The sequence below is a fragment of the Seriola aureovittata genome, chromosome 22 (genome assembly GCF_021018895.1).
Source record: "Seriola aureovittata isolate HTS-2021-v1 ecotype China chromosome 22, ASM2101889v1, whole genome shotgun sequence".
In the NCBI taxonomy this organism is placed as follows: domain Eukaryota; kingdom Metazoa; phylum Chordata; class Actinopteri; order Carangiformes; family Carangidae; genus Seriola; species Seriola aureovittata.
This window is the reverse complement of record NC_079385.1, coordinates 4,861,197-4,888,449: the sequence shown is the minus strand read 5'-3', so window position 1 is coordinate 4,888,449 and position 27,253 is coordinate 4,861,197. Positions and strand designations below refer to the sequence as shown.

The 27,253-nt window shown below is 40.2% G+C and overlaps 2 protein-coding genes across 5 annotated transcripts; one reads left to right on the top strand and one right to left on the bottom strand.

Annotated features, from left to right (window-relative positions):
• pik3cg (phosphatidylinositol-4,5-bisphosphate 3-kinase, catalytic subunit gamma) lies at positions 1-21,693 on the bottom strand. 3 transcript variants are annotated; one of them, XM_056368078.1, is made up of 25 exons: positions 21,566-21,693; positions 21,253-21,462; positions 14,655-14,874; positions 14,367-14,538; positions 14,019-14,281; positions 13,727-13,813; positions 13,516-13,616; positions 13,192-13,361; positions 12,899-13,086; positions 12,091-12,198; positions 11,881-11,965; positions 11,357-11,798; positions 11,161-11,259; positions 10,933-11,068; positions 8,010-8,075; positions 7,636-7,779; positions 6,987-7,068; positions 6,600-6,703; positions 5,800-5,946; positions 5,625-5,715; positions 5,401-5,531; positions 3,877-3,988; positions 2,804-2,961; positions 2,487-2,568; positions 1-2,272 (listed from the first exon to the last, which is right to left on the bottom strand). In XM_056368078.1, the coding sequence occupies exons 3-25, from the start codon at positions 14,865-14,867 to the stop codon at positions 2,073-2,075; spliced, it is 3,381 nt and encodes a 1,126-aa protein (XP_056224053.1). In that variant the 5' UTR covers positions 14,868-14,874; positions 21,253-21,462; positions 21,566-21,693; the 3' UTR covers positions 1-2,072. The 3 variants fall into 3 exon arrangements, with proteins under 3 accessions (XP_056224053.1, XP_056224050.1, XP_056224052.1); XM_056368075.1 differs by lacking the exons at positions 21,253-21,462; positions 21,566-21,693 and adding an exon at positions 16,244-16,417; XM_056368077.1 differs by lacking the exons at positions 21,253-21,462; positions 21,566-21,693 and adding an exon at positions 16,244-16,417 and having other exon boundaries at positions 14,655-14,870.
• LOC130163725 (HMG box-containing protein 1-like) lies at positions 18,088-27,082 on the top strand. 2 transcript variants are annotated; one of them, XM_056368079.1, is made up of 13 exons: positions 18,088-18,122; positions 19,235-19,339; positions 20,165-20,272; positions 20,412-20,622; positions 21,278-21,413; positions 21,600-21,711; positions 21,823-21,932; positions 22,199-22,355; positions 22,440-22,584; positions 22,746-22,870; positions 22,998-23,181; positions 23,270-23,411; positions 23,489-27,082. In XM_056368079.1, exons 2-13 carry the CDS (start codon positions 19,249-19,251, stop codon positions 23,504-23,506), a joined length of 1,539 nt encoding a protein of 512 aa, XP_056224054.1. In that variant the 5' UTR covers positions 18,088-18,122; positions 19,235-19,248; the 3' UTR covers positions 23,507-27,082. The 2 variants fall into 2 exon arrangements, with proteins under 2 accessions (XP_056224054.1, XP_056224055.1); XM_056368080.1 differs by lacking the exon at positions 18,088-18,122 and adding an exon at positions 18,761-18,867.
• The last annotated feature ends 171 nt before the right edge of the window (positions 27,083-27,253 follow it).

Genomic DNA, 27,253 nt, shown 5'->3' with positions numbered 1-27,253 from the left:
TTAAAGAAGAAAAACCCCAGAGTATTTATTGCACATAACTTTAGTTTTCTGATACAAATAGACATAAAATCTGACATGTTCCAATTATTTGACTTTGATGATTGAAAGTATTTACAGGCACAAAAGGTTTTATTACAAAAAACAAAACATAAAAAGCTTTAGATCTGTCCAACACATTCTTATGAGAGCTTTAAAAAATACTGATTCTGCAACTGCTGACACTGGTCGTAGCTTTTATCTCCAACTTATGCCCATGAAATCCTCTGAATATTTATCCATAATCTGTGATTGTTACTTTTACTCTTACCTGCTGTGATTTCATACGTTTGTCTTGATGCATGTTGACAAACGACTTTTTGTCTTCAGTTTAAAATGGTTTATAAGGATGTTTACTTTGAGAATACGATCTGTAATAAAAACACAGATTAAGAGCTATACACCATTATCCAATAAGAAGTGATGACAGCACTGACCAGCATGTGCTGTATGTTACAGGCCACTGTAGCATTACAATGGCACAGATGTGCAACTGTCAGCATCATTAAATTTGACTTTTAATAAAACTTTTTTGGAATTAAAATTTCATGAGCACCAAGTTTGTAAAGACATGTAAAAAGTAATCCTAAACAGTCAGTGCAAATAAAAAGATTGTTGCTGCATAAATAAGAAAACATTTTAATATTCATCAATAATCTATTAGCGTCAACCTCTGATCAGGAGAACCTTGCATATTATTCACTATAACCAAATACTCCAAATGTTTAACATTTTGCTAACTATTTAACAAGCTGATCATTCAATCTTTAGTCTAACAGTTCTTCTTGAGACAGTGCAGCTTCACTTCAGTAAAAGTTCAATTAACAGTGCGACATCTACAGGGTTTTAATATGTGAATGATGCGAAGGACAAGAGAGAGAAAAATGTTTCCTCAAGAGAAAAGGACTTTGAATGAGAAATGTAGAAACAGGAAGTAGTTCAAGTGAAAATGATTAAAATAAGAGATGTAAGAGATCAAATTCCTCACTCATGTAAACTTTCTATTCTCATTAACCAAAATCTATCATTAAAGGTCCCATACAGTATAAAAGTAGATGTCCATGTCTTTCTGATTATAGATCAGGTCTAGGTTCTATTTTAATACTGTAAAAGTATCAAAGCCTCAGTCCACAGAGAAATGCACACAGCCTGTATTCAGTAACTGAGCCTTAAAACGAGCCGTCAGACTGCTGTAACTTTGTGATGTCACAACAAAGCAGTCACCAAGCCCCGCCCACCTGGACACACCAGCCAACCTTGCTTAGATTTGGTTTCTCTGAGTCTTTTACCTGAAATCTGCTATATTTTTATTGGATCACTCAGAAAACAGTCAGCCAATCAGAGGAAGGAATCACATCCTTTCTCCTGATTGGCTCATTGACCTGTTTTTACTAGAGCTCGAGAGAGAAGCCTGAAAGAGGAGATGTAAAACTACACTGAGATGGTTTTTGGTTCTTAAATCCCCAAATATATCTTCTTATGGATCAACACTTCAAATAAAACATTGGAAAAATGTAACATATGGGACCTTTAACTGTTGTCTATGCTCAGTTTCTGCTGTCACATAGAAAAGTCTCCAAATCACTCAACCTGCACTTCAATCTTCACACTCATTGTGGAGATTTTGGAAGATTTTGGAAACGAGAGTAGAGGTAACTCTGACAGCAGGAAAAGACTTTTGATTGCCATACTGATGGTGATTGAGGTAAAAAAAAAAAAGAAACTTTGAAGGTTATCTTCATCATTAAATATAATTAAGTTAATTAACTTCAGCATGTGTGCAGTGTCACAGGTTAAAATCCTCATTATCTTTATTCACTTTGCACACCTGACGTAGTTTTGTTTAAAAGTTCCAGTCTCTTTTTAAATTATTGTTTTTTTATGATTTTGTTGCTCCACAGGATTTACACTCATGTCACATGCCATGTCTTAATAATTCATCTGTTCTCATTATTCTTCATCTCTGAGATGACTCACAGTCTAAATTACAAAATGTGAAGAGGAACAAAAAAAATCTGCATCTTTCCTAACTTGTCCTAAGTGGACCGTTTCTCCACACCCTGCTTGATCCCCAGCACCAGGTGAACAAACCAGTTTATCTGAACCATCCAGCCTTTCTCCCTGCAGATCTCGATCTGGTCCAGCAGGTGGCGCTGGGCATCGTCCTCGCTGCGGCCGACAGTCAACGCCTCGCGGATGTACTCAATATCCTCCTTACTAGTCAGCTGGGGCATTCCTGTGAAGAACGAATATCACTGAAGAAATCACTGGCTACAAATGAAATAGTTTCAGATAAAAATCTTCATCTAAAAACGAAATATTTTAAGCTACAACTCCTCATGATCCAGCTGCAGATTCCATTAAAAGAAACCATGGTAAGACACTAGTTTTGTATAAATAGTATAAAGTATAAATCTTTATCAAAGCATTTGTTAGGAAGGAGGTCGTACCGGTCATCAGCATCATGGAGAAGAGGATGATGAGCAGGTTGGTGTGGTGCCGAAGGGCGAGGTAAGCCTTCACACACACGTCCTGAGACAGAGATAAAGGGTGTATAATAAAAACATACTGTACATACAGACATGCAAAAGATATGGAGCTATGACACATCTGGGCTGAGGTAACACATCCTCTGGCTGCCATGTTAGAGATCACCTCAGATGACTTTTAGTGACCTTTCAGGCCTAGTTAAAGAATAGTGGATGGGTGTTTGTGCATGTGTGGATGACCTGCATGTATTTTGTAAAAAAAATACTGTTTTCTGCACCTGGAATTTCTGGAAGTGGGGGCTGCTTTTCTTTCCTGATGTCCCCATGACGTACAGGAAGTCTGGTGTTAGCACGAAGGGAACCCACTCCTTACTGATTCCCATGAAGCTCTTGTAATTCCCCAGGATGTGACCGAAGTCGATGTGGAAGAGATTCCCTGCAGAAACAAAAGGAGATTTGTTCTTTTGTGTTTCCTGAGCTCCAGGTTGAATTTCTGTATTATATTCAGAACATATAAGACCCAGAACTTCCTGCAGCGAAACATTGAAAAGACTGATGTAATTACTATTGTACCTAACACAGCTAATGCTTACACCTCAAAGCACCTTGGCTCTCTGTCTTAAAACATAGCAGATAGCTGTAAAACTCTTGGTGTCACCTTTGATAACCAGTTCAGCCTGAACAAAACAGACTCCACACCAAAACCAAAAAAAAGAGTACTTCATTTTTAAATTTTAGAACTAAATCCCTCTTAAAGACACATTTTTACAGGTGTGCGTTCTCAGAGCTTGAGAGCTAAATTTACTTCTAACCAGTTAAATCTATATTGCATGAAGTCTTTCTCCTGATTCTTATTCAATTGATTATTTTAATCATTTTACACTGATCTATCTCATTTTTACTTTACCTCACTGTTGCACTTTTTCTCTTATATCTCCTCCCCAACATTGTAAAACTGTTTTTAATCTGTTTATTTTTATCATTCATTTTTTATTGTTCGTCTTCAAATGTATCTTGTGTTGTAAAGCACCTTGTTAACTGTGTTTTGAAAGGTGCTATATAAATACAGCTTATCATCATTATTATGAGTGATGAGTTTGAGTAACTACAAAACAAACTTCAAACAGAGAAAATAGAACATGGCATTTTAATTGAACTCTTTCTTTTCAGAATTGTGGTTGAAACACACTGGGGAGGAATTTTGTTCAGTATTAATAGAGATTAAAATTTCTGTTCAGATTATTTATAGGTATCTTAACACTTAGTTAATAAGAACCTGTTTAACAAGATGTAACAAGAGACTTTCATGCAGGTTGTGATGTTCCCTCACACAGACGAACACCATCATTACCAGATTCAGTGATCATGATGTTGTCGTTATGGCGATCCCCAATTCCCAGGACGTATGTAGCCACACAGTAGCCACCACAGGAATACAGGAACCTCTCCACAGCCTGCTGGAACTAAACAGAGACAAACACTTTCTAGTCAGTTCCCACTCAGCCAATCATTCCCTCCCACAGTAATGACTGGGCCAGAACATAAAGAGATCTGACAGAACACACAAAGTTGCTTTCCTTTCCTTAACTGCAGCTAAAAGATGAAGTGTTGCAAAACAGAACAAGCACATTTATATATATATAAAAAAAAAAAAAGCAGAAATAGACATTGGGGGTGCAGGTGTTGTGGCTAAAAGTAGTGTGTGTGTGTGTGTGTGTGTGTGTGTGTGTGTGTGTGTGTGTGTGTGTGTGTGTGCACGCGTGTGTGTGTGTGCATGTGTGCGCGTGTGTGCGTTTGTCTGTGTCTGTGTCTGTGTCTGTGTGTGTTGTTATGGTGACAGGAAAAACTCTGAGGGTTGCTTCCTTCCTGTCTGCTGCGCTGCTACTTCCTCTAACATCTGATAAACTGAGAAACAGCTGGAGAGAAAAATTGCTCCATCAGCACACTGAGCCCATGATACATCACTGTGTAATTAACACTTCTGCACACGGGTTTACTACTGATCGAGATGATAACCACGGAGTAGGGGTGTTAAAGCTTCACGTATTTGTGCCGTGCCGTTAAGTACAGGATGTCTGGTTCGGTTAACGTTGTGATTCAAATTAATATAATCTAGTTTTAACTGTGCACGTCACGTGAATAAAGTTTTGTGTTCTGATGGTCAGTCTATGCGAATAAAGTCATACAAGTGAGCGAGAGGGTTTTTTCAACTGCAGGAGACATTGTTAGTGTCAGTATATCTGCTTTTCCTGGGGTAGAGGGCGTTTCACTGTGACACTGTTACCCTCACATAGAGTAAAGGTTAATTTCTTAAAATGAAAAGTGAAACTATCAATAATTTTCTACATGCTGCACTTTAATGGATCTTATCATTTATATATTTTATATATATTATCTTATTATTAGATTATCTATTTATTTATTTGATAACCTTCTGAAGCACTGAAGTCTTGTTAGTAGATCGCAGCGATATCAATAATACATTGATGACTTGGGTATTGTTTTTTCCAATTTGAAATGATGGCCAGTTTGCCAAAGGGTTACCAGTTTACAAGTTTACAATTACACCTTTATGTTTAGTTAGATAAGTTAAATTCATAATAAATTAAAGGTAATGTTTTTCATGTCTTTTTTTTTCACTGTACCGAAAACAAAACTGAGAAAACCGGGTTCTGCCTACGGTTACACCTCAACCACAGCGTTGGTTATCAACTCAGTAAGTTACAGATCGTTTTATACCTGGAGGGTTGACGCATTGGAGAATTGGTGTTTGTGTTTCTGCTCAAAGAATCTTAATGTTCTCTCCATTTAATCAACTGAACTTATTTGCATGTTATCAGGTCAGCTGGCTGTAATCAGACTGAGCCTGCTGTACCTTGTCCTCGCTGACACACTTGTCCCGCAGCCACTGATACAGGATTTCATCTTTAAAAGCGCCAGTGCTTCCAACAACGCTCTGCTGGATGTTAGCGATGGTGGTGGCATCCTTCACAATCTCAATCATACCTACACAGATAAAGACGGAGAGACGGGGGGGGGTAACTATCACAGAACGGCTGCGGTATTTGGATGCATTTGTTTTCCGGTTGTGTAACTGACCTATTCTGTTTCCAGTGGAGATGCAGCCGTACGGTAACAGACACAGATCCAGGGACTCAGTCTCCCAGATTGACTCCATGATGAGCAGGATCTGAAGGGACACAAGACGAAACTAAGTCTTTCCAAGAGTCTTTCCTCAATGATTTGCTGACTTCTGTGTTGGAGACTAACTCACCTGGAGGATGAGCATATCCTGCCTGAGGTCGTCGCCATCTTTGAAGATGATGCCGATGGGGTCTTTGGACAGAGTGGTGGGGTCGGCCCTTTTAAACTGCAGCCACAATGGCTTCTTCTTAGACGCCATCACTTTACACTGCTCGATCTGTACGCACAAACATATATTCTGAAATTCAGCGATGTGCTTCAGGGTAATCGGACTGTTCTGATGTGACCTCTGTGTACTCATCTCTGCTACAGCACTTTGAGGTCACTTGTTTTCACTTCTGTGTTTATATCTTTCATAAAAGTGGTTTTATATCTGATTCAAAGAGATTGAAATGAATCAGTGAAACTTGCAGAGACCAGAGTGAAAGGCTGTTTCCACACAACTATGTTTTCATTTTAAAACAGCGTTTTGGCTGTCGAATCAGAAATAATCTGCATATCACATGACCATTCACTGGGCAAGCTCGTGCTGGTGTGAACAGGAAGCAGATTGTCTACTCTACAGGTGGTTAGTAACAGAAAACACTACGAACGAGGAACAGCGAAGACAGCTGTAGCATTAAATTTTAGAATTTAACTGAACAACAGCTGCTAGCCAAAACAGCAGGGTCTGTAACGCCTGTGTGGTGTTGCGTTCACCACTGGAAGTCGAGGCTGCTAAGACCCAATCAGGAGGCGAGGAAGGTGTCTGTGCCATCGTTTCAAAAACGCACCACAAAAAGTTTTAGTGGTGCGTTTTAAAACTTAAATGTGTTAGTGATATATATGATATGACATTTTCTGCTGTCAGTCTGTGTGTTTGACTCTCACCAACAGGGCTCCAGCTCTCAGCCCAGGATCATAAGGGACTCTGAAACTCTCTGGCAGACCCGACAACTGCAGAGTCTCCAGCTTCTGACGCAACTGAAATACCACTGAGACACACACACCCACACACACACACACACACACCCACACACACACACACACACACACACACACACACACACACACACACATACACACACACACAGAGTTTTAGTTTCACTTCTTGAATTTCTTTGAATCAATGACAGATTAAAAACTAATTAATTAAAACTCCCCAGAGGATCGAAAGATAAAATGCAGTTTGTTTTTCTGTCAGAGTCACACAGGTTATTGTCGGTGCCTCGCTCAGTGAACAGAGCTGTAGGACGTTCTGAAAGTCGACTTCCTTACCTTGTGCAGTGACGTCATATTTGTCAGCCGACATGGCCTTCATCTCACGAGTGACTTTCTGCAGAGCCTCAGTCATCTCCACCTGCAGAGCATCACTTCATCTTGTCAGGTGCTGAAGAAGCTTTTTAACACTTTTGCAAACAGGCTGCAGATCAGACTGCAAGGTGACAACTGGTCACATGACTCCCTCTGCTCTTAGTGTGAAACCCCACAGAGCTGGCAGAGAATGAGTGACCAGCGTCTGCCTCAGTTCTTAGTCCATCAGTTACCCATCAGTCAACAATCTAATGAGTCTGTTTCTGCCTCTTGTGGAACTGTGATGTGTATGGTTGTTGAGTTTTTGATGAGATTGTGTTAAACTTTGTGAATTAGCATAGAGCTCCTAGTCAGACTGTTTGGGGACTGGGCCTGACCTGGATGAAACTAGAACTGACTACACACACACACACACACACACACACACACACACACACACACACACACACACACGTAGAAAACTCTTTTGTTTACATCCAGCTGACAGTTTGGGGTCAGAGATTTTTTTTTCTTTTTTTTTCCTCATCACTTATTGTCATAATAAGAGACAAAGACAAAGTTACACAATACTGAACACACCATATTGTGTAAGGAGCTGCCCTTTGTTACTCACCTGTTTCCTGTAGTCCTGCAGCATGGCCTCACCACAGCCTCTGAGGTAGGCCTCCAGCAGCACAGCATACCTCTGCTGGTAGTGCATGGACTGGGCAATCTCACTGCGCAGGAACCAGAAGAGAAAATGACCAATACGCTTACTCTGTGGAGGGAGAGAGAGAGAGAGAGAGAGAGAGAGAGAGAGAGAGTTTATGTCATGATGACATCAATCCAGAAGACACAGACAAAACAGGAAGACACAGGCAAAACAAATGAATGGGAACAAACAAATATAAAAATACATGCACGTACACAAACACACACACACACACACACACACACTATAAACATTGTGTGACAATGTAAAAACAGACAGATGTTGGTCCTGTTTACCCTCAGAGCTCTCTTCAGCAGGAACCTCACAAGGGCACTGTCATGGTAGGGCTCAAACTTGACCGCCTGCAAGAGACACACAAACACACACACACACACACACACACACACACCTCTGATTAAAACATATTCAAATGTAAAGAGGATTTCCAAGTTTCAGTGCACATACATGCAAACACACACATTACATTACTGTGAAACCCGTCCAAAAACCCTCTGGATACACATCAAAACACATGATGTTGAAAATAAGCCGATTATCTATAAAGAAAAGCTGCAACAAAGATTTGGCTTTTTTGATTTTGATTTTGTGTGAATTCTGAGATTAAAGACTCAGTTTTTGATCAAGTCGAGGTTTTTCTGAAGTGTAAGCAAAATGTTTTAAGGCCTCAGAGACACACAAAATGCATTTTGGTGAAAACACTGAATGGACACGACAAGAATTTCACAGGCTGCCTTCAGCAAACTGAGGTTACTGAGGTCACAGTGTGATGGGCAGTAAGGGAGTGAAGTGCAGTGAAAACACTGAGCTTGTTGTGCCCACACAGGACTGCACAATTCAGATGTTAACTGAAGAGAGCAGAGACAGACAGACAGACAGACAGACAGACAGACAGTAGAAACAGGGGTAACAAACAACAGCTGGGCAGTTTGGGTTAATATGACGAATCCAAACTGTTTCCTGAATAGTACAAGAATGTGATCTGAAAAAACAAAATCATTATCCCTCTGTAACACAATGCTTTTATTTTGAAGATTCGGGAGGCAAAGACTAATTATTCTTGGTATAATTTCATCATTTCATTTTATAATTACAATCCTGCATTTAAACTGGAACAAATAGAGGATTACACCTAGAATACCTGTTGTGAGTCAGTGTAACACCTTTGCAAAGCAAGTTAAAACTCATTCAAGAATCTACGTCAGTATATGAAACACAGAGCCATTTCTCTGTAACATTCAAGTCTTGGAAAGTACACTGGGATTATACCCTGCAAGTCACTGAGGTCCATAGGATACAATGATAGCAGTATATGGAGGAAAGAGTCATTTTCCTATCAGGCCAAAAGACTCTTTGTTGGCCTCAGCTGATAATTCAAACTGCTCATGCAAAACTGACCACAGAGTCAAATATGGAAACACATCAGGAGAAAATCATGCAGCATGTATGTGCTGAACTGCCTCTTTCCACAAGCTTGTGAAATAATGTAACTGTGACTCAAGTGGAGCAGATTTTTTTCTGTGCTGTAAGACGGACGTGATGTGTGTTACATTTTTAAGTAATCGGCATGTGATGTAAAAAAAGAAAAGAAAAGAAAATATGGTGTAATTACTGTAACTACTGTGATCTACAATCAGAGGTTAACCTGTAAAAAGCAGATGATGCGCTCAGTAGACCCAGTAGTCATACAAAATATAATTTAGCCACAGTAATAAGTATGTTGCTATTCAACCCTTGGTTAGTGGAGGAAGAAATGTAATTTTATTTAAAGGTCTCATATAGTAAAAAAGGTAGGTGTCCATGTGTTGTTTGATTATAAAGCAGGTCTAGGTTTTATATTAATACTGTGAGAGTATCAAAGCCTCAGTCCACAGAGAAAAATGCACACAGCCTGTATTCAGAAACTGAGCCTTAAAACCAGCTGTCAGGACTTCTGTATCTTTGTGATGTCACAACAAAGCAGTAACCGCTCTCAGCAATGCCCCAAGCCCCTCCCACCTGGACCCGCCATCCAACCTTGCTTGGATTTGGTTTCTCTGAGTGTTTACCTGAAATCTGCTGTATTTTTATTCAATTACTCAGAAAACAGTCAGCCAATCAAAAGAGAGGCTCAGAGCATCCTGTCTTCTGATTGGCTCACTGACCTGTTGCTACTTGAGCTCCAGTGAGAAGCCTGAGAGAGGAGATGTAAAACTACACTGAGATGGTTTTTGACTCTTAAAACCACAAATATATCTTCTTATGGATCAACACTTCAAATAAAACAAAGTGTAAAATATGGAGCTTTAAGTGAAAGTAGCAGTGGCTCATTGTAAAACTGTTCCAGTCCTGCTGTCATAATTTCACTTAAGTAAATGTACAAAAGTATCAGCAGCAAAATATAATTAAGAAATAGTTTGATTTTCTGTGAAATCTACAGATGAGAAGATATTTACCAATCTTATATCTGTATCCTAAATATGAAGGTACCACAAGCAGCCAGTTAGCTTAGCACAAGGACTGGAAACAGCTAGCCTGGCTTCTGTCTAATGGAAAAAACAATTAACTTAAAACTGAACAATTATTATGTTATATGTTGTTTGTTTCAGCCGTGCAAAAAGTCAAAATCAACATAAAGTCACCATTTGCATAGAGTTGTGACATGTTATTTCTGCGCTGGGACCAGTAACTTTCTGGAGTTGCTGCTGGTTGCCTGGAAACTGGTACCAATGGACAGAGCTAGGCTTGCCATTTCTCTATGTTTCCAGGTTTTATGTTACACTAACTGGCTGCTCACAGTAGCTTTATATTTAGCTACAGATATGTGACTCTGCAAGAAAGTGAATGACTGTGTTTCCTTTACTCTTCCTTTAAACTAATAGTATTCATTATATAAAGTGGCCCCTTGTCACAGTGTTACAGTAATGATGACTGACACATCAACAGATACAGAACATTTTAATGCTGTAGCTTATCATGGTCGAACTAATTTCAACCAAGAAATTTTGTCAAAGAATTTATTTTACTGTATTTACTGTTGGGTAGTTCAATCTGAGTTACTGTGGAGTAAAAAGTGTAAAATTTGTCCCTGAAATGAAGAAGAAGAAGTATGAAGAAACAGAACATAGAAATACTCAAGTAAAACACAAATACCTCACTTTAAGCTGAATTTAAGTACAATACTTTGGTAAATGTACATGTAAATGAAAAGAAAAGACTCACCTGTACAAGCTGCAGGAGATACCTGAGCACATCATCATCCTCCAGAGTCTCCAGCTTCCTGACAGCCATCGAGCGAACCTGAGCATCAGAGTAGTGACAGTCCAGCAGCTGCATGGCCAGACCGACATCCAGGCCACTGAACGGGAACAACAGGACCGCCAGAGATGAAACAGCGAGTCCACTGAGGACACGTACGTACATACAGTGACAGTGTGAAAACCTTTTTACCTGCTGTCCCAGGCACTGCTGCGCTCCAACAGACGATGTGTTGCCAAAACATCTTCCTGTTTCCCCCACCTGACTGAGCCCAGCAGCTTTGGGTAAGCCCTGAGGACAGGGGGATATTATTGAGCAATAAGAGGAAAAAACAATAATCATATAACATTTGTACTCCATTTTCTTGGGATTACAATAAAACAAGTACCTGGGGTCGCGCATACACTCTTGTCTGAAGTGCCAGAGCAGCTCTTTGTCCTCAGGACTGAGTGGATGCAGGGGGTCGGTCGCCACGATAGCCCCAAACTGTTTCTTCAGATGGTTTGGCATCTCTCTCTGACCCCGCTCCCCTGCCTCGGCTTCCTCACCCCCAGCCACCGCGTCCCGGCTCACGTCCCGGCTCACGTCCCGGCTCTTGGGCAGCACCACGGGGTAACAGTACTTGTCCAGTAAAATGGCAATGGCCATGGAGGAGGCCTTGTCTGGGTTGGTTGCCGAGGTGAGCTTGTCTGCGTTGATGCTGCTGCTGCTTTCCTCACTCTTCTCTGGCATTTTCCACATGTGGAGGATGAACTCACCTTGGCGGAGCAGAGAGCGGTGGTCGATCAGCAGCAGGTTGACATAGTACAGGAGACGACTCTTGGTCTTTCCTGAGACGAGGACGAACAGACAGAGATAAGCCTCATTCTGTAAACTGTCAACATGATGCTGCTACCTGTGAGAAGACCTTACCATCATGGCTGCCCCCTCCTCCCGTATTGTCCTGGTAGGAGCTTCCCTTGGAGTTTGGTGTCAGAGGTTGCTTCCCACAAACCACCTGGATTGTATGACAGAGCACAGAAAGATCAGCGATCCAAGCAAGATTCAGAAACGTGTTTCCTTGTTCCTTGTTTCCTTCCTCTTCTAATCTTTACAACAGCTTTGAATGAAATGTCTGTTTACCTGGAGGTTGAGGCGTGCCCCCTTCGGCAGGTCCTTGATCTTAATGTTGAACTCCAACCAGCAGTTCCACAGCACTTCCTCGTTGAAGGTTTTGGAGGTCGTCCTCTCCTACAAGAATAAATTCAGTGTTAAACTCTGTTGTCTCTGTTGTCCAGACATTGCTCTTTAAAAAAAAACCACTTCATGAAATTGTTGGTTATAAAACCAACATAGAGCACTTCCAAAAAACTGCTTGCATATTGTTTTATTTCCAACATGTCTTACTTGTGTTATTGTTTTTATGTTATATTACTGGTATTTCAATCCACTTTATTCCATTTTGATCTAAAGCACATTGTAACTTTGTGTTGTGCTTATAAAAGCTTTTTCTTGCAGTTTATTATTCTGTAATTTCTTTTTTTATATGGTTGTTTATATTGTCAGTGGGCAGTCCGCCTGCAGGATTCAAATTACCTTCACACATGAAAGATATGATATCACAGCATGTGACATGTAATCCAGCGTCACTGTTTTTTTAAATTTATCTCACTGATATCAGCCTCACCTTTTACTTCTATCTCTCCTGCAGCTCTATCACAGCTGTATTTCCTACTGCTGCTAGTTCACATTAAGAGCGCTCAACTGGAGAAACACTGGGTTGCTTTTATGGTGAAGTAGTCAAAGGAAACACAATGTACTGTATTTTTCATGCTTAATGACAAGCTTAACAATTTTAGTGGCCCCTAAATCAATGTATATCACAGCCACCATGCTTATAATCTTTTGCGTGCTGATAAGTTTAATCAACATCCTGGTATGTTTTCCTGACCTGGGCTAAAAGCTGCTGGCCGTGGAAGATGCTGGCCTCTATGAAGACAATGAACTCTGGGATTTTGGGCAGGGATGGGATGTCGATACCCAGCACCTTCACTCTGAACTTCCTGTTACAGTCCCACATGGAGATGGTGAACACTCGTTCATGGTCTTTCTCGTCGATGGTCAACTGCTCATGGGTACCTGATGAGGAAATGTTAGGAGAATAAGTTAGGAAGTTGGCCACTAAAACTGAATAGATGTATCAGATATAAATAACAGTCTAGCTGCCTCAGTTCAAGTTGTTACCTGCTACTCCGGTGCAGTCATCCACTTGGGCCCAGTCCTCCCTCTGGACCAGATCCTGATCGGGATCAGGCGGCATCTCCAGAACCAGGTGGATCTCTTCACCATTTTTCAGACACTGACGGATCCAGTTGAAGTTCTGCAGTGGTTTATCCCCGTACAGGTACTCCTCCCTGTGTGAACAGATACTGAAACGGTTACTTTCAAAATTTAAAACAAAAAAAAATCATGCTTATCTGGTATAACATAATCTAATCAATTGCTCTTTCACTTTCAATGCAAACTTGATTATATTGGCTACATGTTTAAGTAGCTCAGGTGACATACCTGCCACACACACGCAGCACATAGTCCGCCTCACACATGTTTTCAGGGATGCCCAGCAACGGTCTTTTATTTGCTGTCTTGGCGAAAAAACTTGCCAGCACCTAAACAAGAAGGAAAATAGTCTGACAACAGTAAAAAAAAAACAAAAAAAAACAGCGCAGTAATAGAACAGAAAGTGGTAAACACATTAGTAGTAACCACATTTGTCTACCTGTGCCGGTGTGTCGTCGATGGAGACCTTGATGGTCTGGCTGGCCGTGGTGATGTGGATCACCACCAGGATGTGACCGTTACTGACCTGAGAGGTGGAACAAACCAACGGAGCAGAATTAGAATTGAGGAAAAGACTGAATAAAGAATTCATTTCAGACAATCCTGCAAATTAATTCTACACAGAGACAAAGAGTCTGTGCCATGACTGAAAACGTTTGGGAACATCTGCTCTATATGCAACAGGTAATGCATGAATTGGTCATACATATAAGACAATCATGCACATGTACCTTGCTCAGCAGGTGCTCAGGCAGCAGCTTGCGGGTCACCCATGGGTCCATGGAGTAGAGTTTAGGGTCGCGGTCAGACAGCTCGATGCGTCGCGGCGTCAGCAGCTTCCTGCGGGTGAACTCCAGCTCATCGTCGTGCACATTGCTGACATCCGTCACATCGTAGCCAATCAGGTAGTTCAGGTAGCGCTGGTACTGCAGGGACTCGTCCGAGGGCTGGGGGCGGGGCACCAGCTGGATCCGCCCCACGTCCTTCTTCAGGGCTTTTGAGACAACAACAGACATGTTCACAGTAACTCAGTTCCTGACCCTCATCAGGAAGTAAAAACACTTGTGATTGGTCGGTACCTCTCCAGTAGCGAATGCAGTCGAGCGTCTGGAAGACCTGGTGCTTGTCGTAGATCTCACACACGTTGCCTTTCTTCTGGTAGAGCAGGATGCAGTGGTCAGGGGAAAACCGCTGGTAGAACTCAGGGCAGAGGTTTGAAGTCACCGCCTTCAGCCACACCTGAGCTTTCACCTGGGAGTCAAGAAATATGCACGTCAACTAATGAAACTGGATCATTGTAAAGAATGTTTAAAGCCACCATGACCGCCATTGTCACATCCATAATCATCAGTAGTAAATTAGGCGACCTGTTCTACGGTCCAGTTTCCAGCGACCTCCAGCAGCAGACTGTCAGGGCCGCTTCCGCCCCGTGCCACAGTGGGCAGCACGAACTCCACAGTTATCTGATCCATGGACGTGCCAGAGGACGACGTGATGGCTTTCTTTCTCCTCCTCCTCCGGGTGTCTTCTCTCAGGACTTTAGGCTCTTCGTCGCTCACCTGGATCTGCTGCCCATCCATCGCCTAGCTTGAGGGCGAGGACAGACACAAACAGAGAAACGAAAGGAGATACTCTTATGCTGTTTATCATTAATCTGTGATGCTGTATTTCATGTACCTCTACAAGGCAGATTAAGTAGAGAACAGTAAAGAAAATTAGCCAGAAATGCACAGAACTCACCTACAGAGATAGATATTTGTAATACAAGCCCCATATCTATCAGAAGACACTGATCTATGACCTCTAACCTTCTGGGCCAACATAAATAAACACTATTCATTTTCTTATTAGCACTTCCAGTCCAGAGAAATTTGCATTTCATCTTGTTTCTGCGGTCTAATATACTACTAGGCTGTAAGTAAGGGCTGATTTCATTATTCATAAACAGGCTGATTATGTTCTCTATTAATCAATCAATTTTTAAATTGTACCCATCATAATTTCCCTGTGCCCACTGTGTTGTTTTGTCTGGACAACAGCTCAAATCCCAAACATATTCAGTTTACAGGAAAGAAAGAAAAGAAAAGAAAAGAAAAGAAAAGAAACAAACCCTCACATACTGAGAAACTGAAACCAGACAATGACATTTTTGCTTTAAAATGACACAAACAATTATCAAAATACTTGATCAATTCACAGCCAGTGGACTAGTCAATGAATCCACTGATATATGGATATTGTGTCAGCTAGAAACTGCAGTTAGCAGATGGCTAATTTTGACACTGTGAGCAAGAGTGTCAAAATTAAGATATGGATTGTATCAGTATAGTAGCTATGCTTAGCGCTTGTTTTACTGTAAGCATTAATTAACAACTGAAACTACACTGCTTTCTATAAAGTTCATATTAAAGCCCAGTGGAGTTTTGTCAGACATGTTAGACATTAAAATAGAATATGAAGATTGAAAAATGTGATGTCATGTTGCATATTGCACTTTTTTGTTGTTGTCTGCCTTCTAAAACAATAATGACATTTCAATAATAATGTAAAATATATCATTTATGCCACTGACATCCATATTAAAGGTGTTATAACACAGTCATCGTCTTCATTGACTGGAGTTTCGTAAATCACAGGATTAATGGAGTTTCTGCTTCTTTCACACTAACAGAGGAAGTTTTGAAAAGCAGGAAGCAAAACTGACACAGCATGGATGTTACTAAAACCACACAGACTCTTACAGTCCGTTGTTCAGACGACAGTGTTATAAACAATTCTGAGTAAATATCTGCTGTTAAAACTGACCGTAACCACCCGAGAGGAGAAAATACAACTTTTAAATTCAACCACAGCCGAACTTGGTCGGTCTGTGGTGGATGTAACGGTACAGCTGCCATAATAATCGAAAGGAGAGGCGTCAGTTTAGTAAAACATAGAAGTCTTTTTTATGACTCACCAATGAACGCAGACGCAGAAGGGAACGAAACCCGGAGCTGTGGACGAAAGTTTCGGCATTTATGCTACATGAAGAGACCAACGACCGGAGAAAACTGTGTCTAAGTTTGTGAGTTTGGGTATGTGAGCTGGATGAAGAAAATGCTGCGCTTCTTGTCAGGAAGGTTGTCAAACGCACCGGCTAACTTTATCTAGTCAGAACAAGAACAAGACTTCCGGTTTCTCTTCAAAGTAAAACACTATACCGGCGCGAAGAACAAATGTAGACCTGAACCTGAACCCAAAATACTGTATGTAAGACTGTTTTATTAAAGAATTAAATATTTATCTTCCAAAAAACTGAATTAAGCTAACTAACAGCCTTGGTGATATACTACTACTACTACTACTACTACAACTAATTATACTAATAATTATTATTGTTATTGTTATGGTTATTGCTATTGCTATTATTATTATTATCATCATAATAATAACAAATAGAATAATATTATCATTTACGAAAGTGTAGTTGCATTCTCTGACCACTAGAGAAAAAATAACATGATAATGCATACAATCTTTAATTTCTGCTAATTTAATTAAATTGCTTCAGTTTAGGTTTTATTTATTGTTATTTATTTTAAAAATATACATTTTTATAAATAACCGGTTATGGATATTTTATTGATTTATTTTGAAAGTACTGACCGTTGTGATAATGTCTAACATGATGTATCCGGCCTTGGAGTAGTTCTTTACTGTGAACACTGAGGGGCGGTGAATACTCATGATTCTATTGTCAGCTCCTGACCAGTCTTTTCTTTTAAGAATAATTGTTTTTACTCATCTGTAATCACACCAGTACATAGTAGTATTACTATGTATAATATGTACAATTAAAATAGTACATATTATAATAGTACATATTGGTAACAACACTGTACCAACATTAACACTGTACCAAAATTAACTGTACCAACATTAACACAGTATGTTGCCACTTATTGATGTAGTATCGCAGCTCCTCACTGTGGCCACTGGAGGGCAGTGAACTTGCTCTTTAGATGAGACCCCACCTCCCCTCTGTGTTCTTTCTGTGCCATTTAAATGTAGACCTATAAGATTACAGACTGGTTCAGCTGCTTCAGAAAGTCCACAGAGACATGTACTTTTATCATAATTTCACCGGAAAGACCTGAATATACTGCTCTCACTCGCTTCATAAGAAGCAGTGAAACCTCTATAATTACTCTGAAGAATGTACTTAAGGATATGAAGGATTTTATACAATGATTATGAATGGTTCTGAAACAGAAATAGACGGATGATTATTTGGCTGAAACTACATGTTGCACTTGTTAGTTACACTGGGCACATTACAATTTAGCTGAAGGCTATATGTCTGTTGCTGCAAACGGAACCAACATATTTTTCCTTGTTTTAAGTCTGTTTCATCACTATATGTCAACACTTGCAGCATTACATGCACCATACGCTCTCAGTCTTCGAATTTCAATGCTCAGATGTATGTATTTGAGTTCTTTAAATTTGATTTAAAGTTGATTAAGTAAATTAAATGATCTTGCCACATTGTTAAATATGGGGGTAATATATTTCTTCCTATCATGCAGTATCACAGGCTTATTCTGGTTATTCCTAAAAAGTAAATGAGCTGAATAAACGGCACATTAATTGTTTTGTAATTGTCACTTGCGCTTTCATCACTCTAACCCACCCAGAGTTTTATTGTTGTGGTGATATAATGAAGAAAACAAGCCTGCACTAAATGACCAATGAGAGCGAGAGAAGCTGTAGATTGACATCATATCTGACCAATAGGATCGCTGGGGAAATTATGTTTATACCTGCCCCCTTTCCCGTACAAGGCGACTGTTTTGGTGAGTTAAGGAAAGTTCATTGAAATCATTTATGGGTTTTAAAGCGTTAAATTTGATAAGTGCTTACACAAGTTGAATGATTTTTCCTCGAACTTGTCACACGAGTAAAAATGTGGAGCTGACAACGTTTGTTTTTTGTCTTAAATACAGTTTCTCTCTTCGCCCCGTAAAGCTTCATTGTTGACGTTAGCTGGTTGTTTTGTTGTAACTGCCTTTGCGTAACAAGATGGCTCGTCCATTTTAACGTATATAATCATATTTTCATAGTCTGAACCCAATTAACGTCGTTCATTTTTCCGTTAAAACACAGGCGATAGAGCTTATACTAGTTTTCGTCGACGTAACTTCAGTATTTCAACGGCACTTTTTGCTGCGTGACAACAAATAACACAGTTTCGTCTTTAGTTTAACAAAGTGTAAAGTCGTTGAGACTTGTAGTGTTTAATGTCAGTGGGTAATGTCACGACTGTCAGTTCGTCCTGGATGGTTAACTTGGTGCTTTTTACTCATTTTCAACCACTTATTTCAAGTGTATTATCGCTGCCCTTCTCTGTATTGAATGAATGGGCTTCTTATGCGCATGCGTGCAGGATCTCAAAGTTTATAAACAAGAGGGAGTCACATGACGAGGACATTGTGAAATAGATAAGACTGCAACATGTTATCGTATTTACATGTTGCAAACCGACTATTTCATGGTGTTGATTAAAATTACATCAATATCATTACATTAAGTAATGAACATGTAAGTAATGAATATGAGAATATACTGGAGCTTTGAGAATGTGTCTAAACTTAGGTGCGTTTTTTAGGTAATGGCAGCCAGCCCAGTTACCCTATGTCACCCTGTCTCTTTCGATGTCACCCCAACCATATACAGCTCAGTTAAGGATTCTGTTTCTCTCTCCCTCTGTGTGTGTGTGTGTGTGTGTGCGCGCGTGTGTGTGCAGATGGTGGGTGATATATCTATGGGGATTTTGGATTATGACAATAATGTGTAGATTAAAGTATCTTTAGGTCATAAAGTTCAAATTAGTCCATTTACATTAAAAAAAACTACTACACAAAAAAGTATAAAACTATAGTGTATAATTTAACTCTTCATGTTTCAGTGACTGCGGACATCATGGTGTGGGAGGTGGTGACCCCAGTTGTGCTGTCCAGCGACCCAAAAAATCACAAGGTCCAGGAGCCCGAGCCTGAGGCAGAACACACAGGTAATGCCCCTATACTGCATCATTACTAGATAGAAATCTTTTAATTGGGCACTTCAGTGGTCTAGAATTGCATTTTCATACAGTTTGGGGACTCACAAGAGAAAAAAAAAAAAAAAAAAGAATAGTTAAAATCAAAGCAGCAGAAGATGAGATATTCAGGCCTTTAATCACTAGTATGAAGCAAGATTAAAAAAAACTGGATCCACACTACTCTTTTGCGTTTTGTGATAGACCCTCGCTACCTCATCAACATCTGTGTCCTTAAAACTCTTCATCTCCAGTTTGTAACGCAGGCTTTCCATCACAAATGTCTGGTTTCTAAGCCCAGGCTGTAATAACCCTCATATGACATAAAGATGGTTATTTTCTTCAAACTTTGGAAGCTGCTCCAAAGCTACAGACATACAGCTGAGTAAAACTGCTGGAGTTTCCCTTTAACTACAAACCAACTGCCAGACTAATCTTTGAAAATTCAAAAACTGTTGTAATTATTCTTATTTATTAATAAGTAATATTATGTTGAGGGTTATTAATAATGATAATGATAGATTGGGAATAGATGAGGAAAACACAACATATACTAATTTTATTTGACTTGTGTTGAGTGTTATATTTTAGTGTTTGTAATGCTTTTCACACATTTGTGTTAATATTACTTTGTATTGATATAATACGGATATATTGCTTTTCTTGTCAGTAAATATAAATTTAAATAAAATTTAAAATGTAAATGTAATTCAACAACAAATTCCACCTGTAAAAGTCTCCATTAGTCAAGTGTGATTCCTGCACTGTAACCTCCTGTTTGTCTGCTCTCACCTTCAGGAGTGATTATGGATACAGATGGAGACCAATCACATGACCTGCTCCACTGTGAGGAACACTTCTCCTCCTCACCTGTCTACCCCACCAGTGACAGTTTCATGGAATATGGTAAATAAGACACTAGCATACACCCGGTTTATAACACAGCTGATGGAATAACAACACAGTGCATGTGGTGTTTGTTTGTTTTTCTCAGACATAAATTTCTGAACCAAACTTTTCTCCTGCTGTTTGTTTCTCCGACCAGACGACCTGCCAGATCTAGAGGAGGTTCAGGAGGAGGCAGAGCCAATAGCACCACCTGTTTACCAGGTGGAGATGGGTGTGTCACACCAGGAGCGACATGGACATTCAGAAGCACACAGCCCACAGCCTCCTGACACACACTGGCTGACGCAGCTGGCTCACATCGCCACTGGGCCCCAGAGCCCACTGTTACAGGACTGTACTCACAGCAGGCAGGTGCACGTTGTCTCTCCATGCACTAAAACATGAGTCTTATGGATGAAAGGCATGAATATTATATCACATCCTAAAACTCACTTTTATTGGAGAGACTTTTCTTAACTTTTATCTATTTTTAGACAGGTTTTTTTTTTTATTATTATTTACGTCTAAAAATTTCTGGAAGTCTTTGTTATTTTTGACATTTTTATTATTTATTTTATTTAATTTGTTTTACTTTGTAAGCACTTTGTGACCATTTAAAGAAATGCAATATAAATAAAGTTATGACAGTATGTATCATTGTAATGTGTCTTAAAGGCCTTAAAGAACAAGTAGCTGTAGCCAGGATTTAAGAAAACTAAGGGCAAGAGTCCAAACAAAGTCCCACTGCAGCCCCAGCCCCCTCCAAAAAATCCCTTTAGTTTATTCAGTTTGGCTTTGACAGTTAAATTGTGGAATGTAGACTTTTTTATAGGTCACTGAAACCAACAAATTCCCAGAGACAATACTGAAGAGATGAAGTTAAAACAGCAACAACATGAGTATTAAGGCGTTTTAAGATATAAACTAAAAGCTTCTGAACTTCTTAACTAAATAAACTTCTGCTAAATCTGCCGTATTGCACCAGCTGTGTAAGTTACCTTATATATTCTGTGTCATTCTCAGCTCCTCTGTGGTCTGCATCTCCAGCACCAGCAGTGATCTACATTCCTATGCCCGGCCTCCTCCTCCTCTCCCCAGCAGCAGCAGCAGCAGCCTGTCGCCCCCCAGAGGTCACAGCAGGGAGCGTCGACGCAGCAGGGTAGAGCTATCGTTTACCTGCTTCCTTTTCTTTGTCTCATCGCCACTCGCTGTCATTAATGCAAACACAACATCTCAAGAATAATCTGCTGTTTATAAGTGAACACTGACAATGTGTTAGTTTATTAGAGTTTGAAACACTTAGTGGCTCACAGTGTCCTGATCATGCTTCTCCTCATTTCCACAGACGAGCAGTGAATGTGGCTCCGCAGTGTCAACCAGATCCTCCCTCTCTGATGATGAAGACATGGGCTGGAGCTTCTCCTGGCCAGCTACCGCCTGGCACTGTTTTCTTAAAGGTAGACACACACAAGAAATTGAATTAAAAAAAACAAAGAACCTCTCTGTTATGTTTTCTGTCATATGTGTTTGTCATTTATGTGATGGAAGCCACTCTCCTCTGTCGTCAGGCACTCATCTGCGTTTCCACAGCGGCTGTAATGTGGAGTGGCAGGACGCTGAGGAGTTGGAGTCTGCTGAGGAAGACTCTTGTGATGAGGACCAGTCCAGATCTCTGAAGGTATAATTATCTATAATTATATATAATTATTGTAAGTAGCTTGTGTCTACACTTAGATTGCCAGGCCTTCGAGTTCTTCTTCCAAACGCTCTTTTTTCTTTCAGGTTACTCTGTGTTAATGTGTTATATTTGTAACATTAGCATACCAGCGTTCTGTGTCATTTAAGTAGAAGAAAAAAATAGCAGTTTGGTTCATTACAATCAGAGATGAACAGAAAAGAAGACTAAATATTTACCGTATAAAGACGCTGCTCTCTCTTTGACAGGGTTATGGCTCTGAGGGCCTGCAGCTGGTGGAGCACTCAGAGGTCGTGTTGTCTGGTCAGGCCGTCCTGCAGCTGACCTTTGACCCCGGTGCATTTGGACACACCCGCATGACTGCCAGGTGCCAACTTGACCACCCCTTCTATGTGAAACACAAAGGTAGGAGTGATGACGAGACAACACTGACACTGGTTCAACCGGCCGTGACTTCTTTACACATTTGTCTGTCCTTCTTCCTATCAGGGTGGTCATCCTTCTACCCAAGCTTGACTGTGGTGCATTATGGGATACCATGCTATGAAGTGGAGGTGGGAGATGTGTGCCTGCCTCCAGGACACAGAGATGCCAAACACACAGATGACTCACTGGTCTTTGATGCCTTTAGGAGGTAGAAGAGACACTTACAGTGGAATTCTCCACTAACAGTAAACAAAGAACCACATAGATTTATAACTGAAGATGAATCAGTGTTAAATGGTGGATGCTGTTCAAAACCTGAAGAGGCAAGGAGGCCGATCTGATTGATTATTGTGTGTGTCTCTTTCTTAGTCATGACTTCACTCCTCTGGACTCCTCTGCGGTGTACGTGTTGAGCAGTATGGCCAGACGGCGGCGTGCCTCCCAGTCCAGCGGGGGAGCTGCTTCTCCAGACAGAGACACGTGTCAAAGTAGAGGTACTGTGCTTCAAATCTCCTGACTTTGAGTTAACCCTCTGTGTGGATAAGCAGAAACAGTAAGAACAAGAACTGAGGATGTTTTAAAATACCTCCAGCCTCATGTGAATTTGTTTAAAACCCACAGATGTCCACAGTCCCCGCCACTCCCGCTCTCCTCATCCAAAGCCAACCAAGAGCCAGCACGCCGGTGCACAGGGAGGTAGTAACGCCACGCCCACGAGGTGCAAGCGGCCAATGAACGCCTTCATGCTCTTTGCCAAGAAGTTCAGGGTGGAGTACACACAGATGTACCCAGGCAAGGACAATAGGTAGGTGTGCTCTGCGGTGTGTATTATGAAGCCATACAGTGTATCTGTGTTTGTTAAATGGTAACATGTGTGTGCGTGTGTGTCATAGAGCGATCAGCGTCCTCCTTGGTGAGCATTGGAAGAAAATGCGAAGTGAGGAGCGCCGGGCGTTCACCCTACAGGCCAAAGCCCTCGCAGATGAACAGAAAAGACTCAACCCAGACTGCTGGAAACGCAAACGCACCAACTCTGTAAGGACACACACGCACACGCACAAGCACACACTGCTTAACCCACTGCTATCTAATGCCTCCTCTTTGCCCAACAGGGTTGTCAGGGAAATTAAGGCTACAGAGAAGAAAAGAGGACAAATGACAGAGCCTGTAGGAGACACACACATGCACACACATGCACACACACACACACACACACACACACACACACACGCACACACACACACGCACACACACACACACACACATTCAGAAGTGACAAAGAGAGCTATGTGTAACCTAATACTTTGCTTCAATATTATATTTTGTTAACAACAGACTTGCCTTGATCTCCCAAGGTGAGGATTTAATTCAAATTCTCACAAACCTTGTCACGGAAAAAAACGAGCAGCAGTGTCTGCTTCTCTCAGAAAATGTCACTCCCTTCTCTCTTGCTTTGAAAAGATTCTGATTTTAAGAGGAATAAATCATTATATGTTTATGGTAATTATAACAAGGTATGAAATGCTGTGGAGCGCCACAGCGCCTCCCTCTAGAGAGGACGCAATTCCAAACAACACTTAAACTCAGATCAAGTCTCCACAAATTATTTTACAGAACTGTGACAGTAAAAGGAAAAAAAAAACAGAGAGTCTGATCACTTTCAGTCTCTCACCATATGCTTGAAACAGGTGGAGGATTTGGTGCTGTAGCATTTTAGGTAGAGAATGTAGCTATTTTCCCAAAAATTATATTTTATATATAAAGAAATATTCAAAGTATTTTCTTGCCTGTATTACTTGTATTTGCACTCACATGACAACATATTAACTTTGCTTTCATGTAATTCATCATGTACAATTTATAATAGTTATTAAACAAATGTACACCGTAAATTCTCAAATAGGAGCCCAGGTTTTCATTTACCTCAACATAAGAAAGAATCAGGCCATTTACAGTAGGTTATGTCCAATTTTAATAATTATTTTATTTTATATTTCAACATCTGATCAGTGTTTGGTTTTTAAAGCACTCTGGGAGGCAGGTGCGTAGTAACGGGATGTGGGATCCAATGTGGTATTTAAAAAAAATCCTGCACACTGTCTGACTTGCAGCAAACAACTTTTTTGCAGCGTTTCGGTCTTAGACCTCTTTTTCCTTGATGAGGGTCTAAGACTGAACGTCGCAATAAAGTTGTTTGCTGCAAGTCAGACAGTGTGTAGGATTTTTTTTGAATACCAGTGTTTGGTTTTTAACATGAAAACATTTCTTCAGAATCACTTTACGTCCCTAGAAGGCTTTTATTTTAAAAAAGGAGTTGGTTTTGACAGTTGTTCAAGAAAGCACAGGCAGACCACATTGTACTGGTGGAGTGACTGCTGTGGAAATGCTGATCATGCTAAATTTAGCCGTTATAGTCAAGGCAACAATAAGAGCATTTCCCCCTTCTGCCCTCAGACTTAACTTGTAGGGGCTTTTTTTTGAGAATTTACGGTAATTAATAAGTATTGTCACAAAGGCTATGAATTCACTTTACAGTAAACTGCCATTATAGCGCAGGCAGCAGGATAACGTAAGGACATGATTTTGATTTGTCAGCCATCATTTACCCCGCTGAAGTGTCTTTTAGCAGGACACTGACCCTCAGCGGCTGCAGGGCAAATGAAAAGATTCTCCATAATATGTTACAGCTTTTGATTTGAACATCTTTGTGTGCCAATGATAACATTTTTAGATGTGTTCTATCCAAGTGTCTTTGTGTATAATCAAAGAAACATAAATACAGGTGGGGTGAGGGGTGATGAGGTTCATGTAAATCAAAAGCTTTATTTAAAAAAAAAAAAAAAAAAAAAAAAGTCTTCCACTTACCCACAAGGTAAGAACCACAGTTAAACTAACTTTTTTCTGGGTAAAAAAAAACAAAAACACCAATGACTTTACTCGGTCAAAAATAGGAAAAGATTATAAAACCAGTTGTATGAGGCAAATCTAAATGTTTTCAGACAGATGGGAAGAAACAGATGTACGGTGGCCCTGAGAGCTCAACACACAACGACTTAAGAAAACACATGCAAACAGACAAAACACAAACAAATTCAGAAATCATCTTCATCAATTTTACAACACGTGCTGCGAATACTCACAACACGACCAAATACACAAACACGCTGCATGTAGCACAGTCGCCAACAGAAGAGTTTCCAGGGGACACGAAGTGATGAACCTGTCTGGGACGCACTTGCATGGATGTACTATAATACCATGCACACTAGTTCAATGCTTTTAACTTCACAAGTATTGAACAACAAGAGCATCCAAGCTGGGTTCATCACTTTTTTGTTTCCCCTGGAAACACTGTGCTACATGCAGCGTGTTTGTGTATTTGATCGTGTTGTGAGTATTCGCAGCACGTGTTGTCAGATTGATGAAGATAGCTCCTGAATTTGTTTGTGTTTTGTCTGCATGCGTTTTTTTCCAGTTGCAGCGTGTTGAGTTATCTGTGCCACGGTACAGATGAGATAAAATTCAACCTAACGCCGAGCTGATGTGGTCACTGATTAACAGCTACTCTGAACATGTGGTGGAAGTTGTTGCTATAAAAGTGGGCTGCGTATCAAGATGATCAGCAATCAGAAAAAAAGCATCAATGGTTTCTGTTAATAAGAATGTTTTGGATTTTTTTTTTTTGGGGTCAGAAATACAAGATTGTTTTTCTCATCTCTTTGAATGCGTTTATGTCAACCATGGAATCAGCATTTCACTCTCTAATCTGTCACAGCTTTGGTTTGAAAGATGGAGGAAAGTGATGCTTATTAAGCCCTGAGATGTTTAGACTGCTTCTTTTAGACTGTTGTACATTAAGAGCCCTCAGATATGATGATTATACAATGAGACAGCCGCGGGCCCTCGAGCACTTGTTGGGAATTGGGCATTGGGGTCAGACCCAATCCTTCAGCTTCAGGGCTGATTTCTAACCAGCTACAGTGTTTGAGACACAGACACCGTCTGTTAGCACTGGGATGAGCTAACAGATCTGCTAATTCATTAAATATTATTCTTGAAAAGTAAAACCCAGCATGATAGTGCACAAAATGTTAATGAAAAAAAATTCCCGTCTTAAAACATGTGCCTCTGTAAAGTGATATTACCTCAGATAGTGAGTAAACACCCGCAAACCCAGATGTGTGAGGCTTAAAGGACAACATGTGATTGGATGAAAGTAGTTGTATTGACCTTCAGAGTTGTGTCCATGCAGAGTGTGGAGGCAGGAGTCTGCTTCAGGTTTAAGTGTCTGAAAAAATGACATTTTTACAGAAATGGTAAAAAAAAAAAGGAAAAAAAAGTGTGAAGTATTTCCAGGCTGGGCACTCATACTCTCACTGCATAGCGAGGTTTATTCTTAATGCACTATATACACTTTATCTTATGTGACTGCTACAGTATGTGTAATGACAAATATTAATATGATTATATAGAAATATATATTTTTGGTTTTGACTTCATCTTTGTTAACCTTTCATGGTTGTGCATTGATTATTTGACTTTTGTTTGTCTTTACTATCATGTCATGTACAGGTCCATCAGGGGAGACAATGCAATATTATATTGTATTATAGTATAAATAAAAGCATGATGAATCTATAATCCTTTTTGTCCTGTGTCTTCACATGTTTTAGACTGTTGAAGGAAATTAAAGGTATTTTCCTCTTCTCCTGTGTTTTATTTGAAGTGTTGATCCATAAGAAGATATATTTGTGGTTTTAAGAACCAAAGAACATCTCAATGTAGTTTTACATCTCCTCTCTCAGGCTTCTCTCTGGAGCTCTAGTAACAACAGGCCAATCAGAAGAGAGGAGGTTTTGAGCCTCTCTTCTGATTGG

Coding starts and splice junctions, on each gene's coding strand:
- pik3cg (XM_056368078.1), bottom strand. CDS start 14,867: ATGGATGGGCAGCAGATCCAGGTGAGCGACGAAGAGCCTAAAGTCCTG. Junction 13,617..13,726: donor TCGACGACACACCGGCACAG/GTAGACAAATGT, acceptor CTTCTTGTTTAG/GTGCTGGCAAGTTTTTTCGC. Junction 5,716..5,799: donor AGGATATGCTCATCCTCCAG/GTGAGTTAGTCT, acceptor GTGTCCCTTCAG/ATCCTGCTCATCATGGAGTC.
- LOC130163725 (XM_056368079.1), top strand. CDS start 19,249: ATGGTGTGGGAGGTGGTGACCCCAGTTGTGCTGTCCAGCGACCCAAAA. Junction 21,414..21,599: donor GGGAGCGTCGACGCAGCAGG/GTAGAGCTATCG, acceptor TCATTTCCACAG/ACGAGCAGTGAATGTGGCTC. Junction 21,712..21,822: donor CTGGCACTGTTTTCTTAAAG/GTAGACACACAC, acceptor CTCTGTCGTCAG/GCACTCATCTGCGTTTCCAC.